The sequence below is a fragment of the Mastomys coucha genome, unplaced genomic scaffold (genome assembly GCF_008632895.1).
Source record: "Mastomys coucha isolate ucsf_1 unplaced genomic scaffold, UCSF_Mcou_1 pScaffold3, whole genome shotgun sequence".
In the NCBI taxonomy this organism is placed as follows: domain Eukaryota; kingdom Metazoa; phylum Chordata; class Mammalia; order Rodentia; family Muridae; genus Mastomys; species Mastomys coucha.
This window is the reverse complement of record NW_022196909.1, coordinates 60,092,750-60,097,956: the sequence shown is the minus strand read 5'-3', so window position 1 is coordinate 60,097,956 and position 5,207 is coordinate 60,092,750. Positions and strand designations below refer to the sequence as shown.

The following is a 5,207-nucleotide window of genomic DNA, read 5'->3' as shown; positions in this document are numbered from 1 at the left end:
TCCAGCGATGAATTGCAGTGGGTGTCCTTTTTCTGACATTGAGGGAGGAAGGCTTGCTTCCCTGTAGGGGTTTTGGCAGAGCTGCTAGATCTCCAACCCCCAATTTACCTTGCAGCTTTTTGGTGTTAACAAGCACATGGCCTTTTTTTTACCACTCCTCAGATAATGCCTGGCTCAACTTTTTTTCACAGCGTGCTTCACCAAGACCCATGAGGGAGGAGGGAGAGTTTATCTGATATCTTTCTCCTCCACAGGTTGCTCTTTTTTATCCCCAGACACCTAATTCTTACTTCTGCCTCAGCTTCTCTCAAGAAGGGGGTGGGGTAGCAGGAGGTGTGGGAAAACAGAGAATAACATCTGTCTTGTGTTTTGTGTGTCTGTCCATCTGTCTCTGTAGTTTCATGCTTGGCCTCCTCCTCCTCCTTCTCCCCCGCCGCCCCCCGCTCTGTGACTGCCAGGGTCTCAGCTCTGCATGTGGTCCACAGCTCCTGCTTCTCTGCCTCACCTGGAACCAAACTCCACATCACTGAACTGAGCAAAGCTGGATCCTGTAGAGTGGAGGTCGGGGATGCAGGCTCAAGTCCAGTCTCTCTGTTTCTGATCAGATGGCACGAGCTCCGTAGGAATCGTTGAGTAATGACGCCAAGATCTTCTAGTCTTGGCACACTGAGCCAAGCCACAGAGGTTTAGAGTTCTAAAGCCTTTAGACGCCAGACACTCACACAGCTCTTGGGTTGGAGGCTTAACTTTAACATCAACGGCTCTGACTGCGGGGGTGGCAATGAGCAAGCAGCAGCAGCAGGCTTGCACCTTCTAAGGTGGCAGGTCTTGTACAGGCCTCAGGTACTGGGACCCTTCCTCGGGCAGCAACCAATGCCATGGGTGTTGTTTCGGATGTTGTTGTCTTAGCTCTCCATGGTGGGTTCTATTATAGTTCTCTGGAAACTTGCAGCTCTCAGGAACTCTTGTGCTTTCTTCCTTGGTCTGTTGCTACACTCTCTTTCTTCCTTGGTCTGTTGCTATAATCTCCACCGCTGTTTGCTCCTCCATTGCAGTCTTTCTTTCTGTTCCTAGCTGAGTCCACTCTACTAAGGGAGTAGGCGAGAAGGCTCAGGGAGCTGGTTCAGTCTGTAAAGAGCATGCAAGCCTGGGTTTGATCTTCAGAAGCTGTCCTTAAAAGCTAGGAGAAATGGACCTGTGATCCCAGTGCTAGGGAGGCAGAGTTGAATGGCTCCTGGGGTCTGCTGGCCAGAGAGGCGAACTATTCAGTAAGAGACCCTCTATCAAAAAACAGGGTGGGGAGTGATTGAAGAAAATGCTTGACATGACCACCGTCCTCACATGTATACACACACGCACACACACACAGAGTATGAAAAGATCATTCTCTGTTGGCCCTACCAACCACTCCAATCCCAAGAGAGTGCATAGAAGAATGTCTCCTACCCACTGTATACAAAGGGGGCTTTGTGAGCTATGCTTGCACCAACCACCGCAGACTCTCATGCAATTGAAGGACTATGTTTGCACACTGAGCTCTGACTGTCACATGCAAATGCATAGGCAAGCACCCCCCCCCCCCCCACACACACACATGGGCATGCACATACATACAGCACACAAATAAATATGAGTATTTAAATTAATTAAAGATCTGTATTTTTTCCCCCATTTAACCATAGGAGAAACCAGATCTCAATAGAAATTTAGAGACTAAGCTTGGGCTGGGGGGCGTTTCTACGTGAGATCTACTAGAAAAAGGGTTAGAAAGATAAATGTCAATCTATACCATGTCAAGAAAGATAGCTTTGTAAAGGTGGAACTTGGGAGTGAATCCGTTTTCTGGATGACCTTGAACGAGCTTTTGCTCAAAGTCAGTTTTCTATTTTGAAAAACGCAGCTGGCTGTTGAGGGAAGATTTCATGCAGCAGGGCGCCTGGCCCAGAAAAAGGCGCGGTAAGTGGTGGGTGAATCCTGTCTAATCAGGCTGCCAATTCTACGCCGACATCTGCAAGCTTTGTAGAGGGTGCATCGTTCACGGCCACCCGAGGTTACAGAAGTAGCAATGACAGTTGCTGGAAAAGAGCCTCAAGCTAAAACAAAAACGCTGAAGTTCCGCAGCTCTTAGGTCTGAGACCCCCCCATCCTCAACCCAGGCCGGGTGCAGGAAGATAGGTGCGTCAAGAGTAGCGCGCCAGCTCACGGGAAGTGGCGCGTTGTCCTGGCAACCTTGGACCGAGCCTTGCAGGCGGTGGTAGGCGCCCTTGCTTTCGCTTTGCATCCTGGCATTCGGCAGTTCCGCTGCCAGTTGGTGCGTTGATCTGGGCCACATCCTCCATGGAGTCCTCCAAGGGTAGATGAAGGGCTTCCCCGGGGAAGTAGGGTGGGACTCAGAGGTGGAAAGGAGAACCAAGGACGGGGGCGGGGCGAGCCCTGAGTCCGGAGGAGGGGAAGTGAGCTTGGCATTCAAACCCAGGGAGATTTAGGGTTCTCCCTTGCTCTGTCTCTTGAATATCAATGACTTATGGGGTATGTTGGTTTTGAATGATAGCCTTCCTAACAAGCACCTGTTGTGTCCGGTTGCTTTTCACGGTTAAAATCACCGTGTGCACTGGTGAGCCCATGAATACTGGAATGGCAATCCCGACCGCCAATTCCCATCTATCTCAAGAGCGACCTGTACTAGAGAGCTGCAGAAGGTTCCAGAGAAAAGCAACTTGGGCATGACCAAGGTGGAAAAGAAATACAACTGAGTTCTAAAAAAATCAAAAGGGTTGGGTGGGCATATAAGCTTATGGAGAGAAAAGGTTTATTGGACTCATAGCATTATAGGTTTTTGCTTTTGTTTCTTTTCCTTTTTCCTTTTTTTTTCCTTTGAGACTGAGCACTGCTACCCCATGTGTAGCCTAGAGAAGCCTGGAATTCTCCATCCTTTTTTAAAAACCTGGTCAATCTGAGAGCCTGAGCCTCCTCAGGTCAGTAGCCAATGTGCTACAAAAGGGGTTGGAGAGGTCTCAGCCTTGTCCCCAGTCTCCTAAGCCCCAGGATGTCATATCTGATTCTCCTTAATAACTTAGATGTGGGAGCTGTTCCATCCTCAGCTATAAACTGGGCTGGAAGGAGCTGGTGCGCCTCCGCCCATTAACTGCCCATCATGGCTAAGATAGCAAGGAGAAAAGGGTGCTGGGATCCTAGTTTTCCTTGGCAGCTGTTTCTTCCCTCCCTCCCTGTCTCATGGGGCTCATATGAACCTAAACTGGCCACGTAGCAGAGGTGCGGGAATTACAGGTGTGCACCATCATGTCTGGTCCTGTGCATGCTGGGGTTTGAACTCAGAGCTTCATGTATGTATGTTAGGTAAGTGCTCTGCCAACTGGGCTACATTTCTAGTCTCTGGGAACCTAACTTTAAGCTTCAGAACTTCCTGCTTCTCCAGTCTGATTTGGGGTAAGGAGGAATCCACTTTAAGCTAGTGGGGAATCCATGCTTTGTAATTGGGGGTTCCTTTCAGGAGACACATTGAAGGTTCAATTTAACAGGGAGTCCAGGTCCTGGGGAACTGAAGAGCCCCATAAACCCCTTGTACAGTGTGTGGGTATAGGCCCTTTTTCAGCAGGAAGGCCCCATTATTTTCCTTACTGCTGTAGGGTCAATCTATCTTTTCTAAAATTTAAATTTATTTTTTTATTATTTTTTATTTATTCACTTTACATCCTGCTCATTGCCCCCTCGCGCTCACCCGTCCCACAATCCTTCCCCCACCCCCTCTCTTTTTCTCCTTTGAGCAGGTGGGTGCCCCCCCCCTGGGTATCCCTTCACCCTGGCACAGCAAGTCTTTGCAAGGCTAGGCACATCCTCTCCTACTGAGGCCAGACGAGGCAGCCCAGCTAGAAGAACATATCTCACATACAGGCAACAGCTTTTGGGATAGCCCCCACTCCAATTGTTCAGGACCCACATGAAGACCAAGCTGCACATCTACTACATATATCCTGGGGTCCTAGGTCCAGCCCATGTATGCTCTTTGGTTGGTGGTTTAAACTCTGAGAGCCCAAGGATCCAGACTAGTTGATTCTGTTAGTTTTTCTGTCGAGTTCCTATCGGCTTAGAGGCTGCAGTCTTTCCTCCTGTTCTTTCATAAAAGTCCCTAAGCTCCATCCACTGTTTGGCTGTGTGTGTCTGCATCTGTCTGAGTCAGCTGCTGGGTGGAGCCTCTCAGAGGACAGCTATGCTAGCCTCCTGTCTGCAAGCACAACAGTATCAATAGTGTCAGCAGTTGGTGCTTGTCCATGGGATGGGTCTCAGCTTGGGCTGGGGATTGATGTCCTAGATCTTTAGCTTGCTTGTCGAGCAGATAAAACAAGAAGTGGGTAATTGAGAGGTTTTTTTTTTTCTGCTTTGTTTTTGTTTTGTTTTTTTGTTTTTAAAAAGCCAACGTGGTTTGCTGCCTGCATTATTTTTCTCCCTGCCAGACAGAGGGCTTTTGAGTTAGCCGAGTTAGCCGAGGAGACAAGTGTGAGAACGTACTTCTGTTATGTAAGGTGTTGCTTCCGCCCAAAGAAGTGCAAGTCTTTTCGAGTTTCACAGATGGCAGCAAAGACACAGGTTTTCTTCCAAATTCCCTTTACCTTGTGAATTTCTTTCTTGTCTCTAGAATCTTCCATTGGTCTTAAAAAAATGTTTATTTAAAAAAAATGAATATGGTAAGGCAGTGGTGGTGCATGCCTTTAATCCCAGCACCTAGGTGGCAGAGGCAGGTGAATCTCTGATTTTGAGATCAGCATGATGTACTGAGCAAATTCCGGGACAGCTAAGGCTACACAGTGAGGTCCTGTCTTGAAAAACAAAAACAAAACAAAACAAAAATCACTGCTATGTGTGTGGATATCCGTGCCGTCATCCACAGAGGCCAGAATAGGGCACTGGATCCCTTGGCGTTGGAGTTACACGTGGTTCTGAGCCTCCAGAAGAGGGAGCTTGAAAATGAACTGGGGTCCTCTGCATGAGCAGCAAGGGCTCTGAACAGCTGGGCTGTTTCTCCAGCCCCCACTTGGCTTTTTAAGTTATTGACATTTTTTCATCCTACAATGTTGTTGAGAGTCACAACTTGGCATTTACAGGTTTCCGGACAAATGGTGAACTTCTGGAGGCGCACTCCTCATCACAGCCTTTGAGCTAGGCAGCAAAAGATGGCTGGGGCTGGGGCT

The 5,207-nt window shown here is 48.5% G+C and overlaps 1 protein-coding gene across 4 annotated transcripts in view; it reads left to right on the top strand.

The window, feature by feature from the left end:
• Window positions 1-2,219: 2,219 nt before the first annotated feature.
• Spats1 (spermatogenesis associated serine rich 1) overlaps window positions 2,220-5,207 on the top strand; it is a 29,090-nt gene continuing 26,102 nt past the window's right edge. For 2 of the 4 annotated variants that reach the window (XM_031348585.1, XM_031348589.1), the window contains exon 1: window positions 2,220-2,353. In XM_031348585.1, coding sequence (XP_031204445.1) covers window positions 2,338-2,353 — 16 coding nt within the window. In that variant the 5' untranslated portion in view covers window positions 2,220-2,337. Of the gene's footprint in view, window positions 2,354-2,914; window positions 3,358-5,207 lie in introns of those variants that run through there. The other 2 variants (XM_031348584.1, XM_031348587.1) reach the window with 2 other exon arrangements.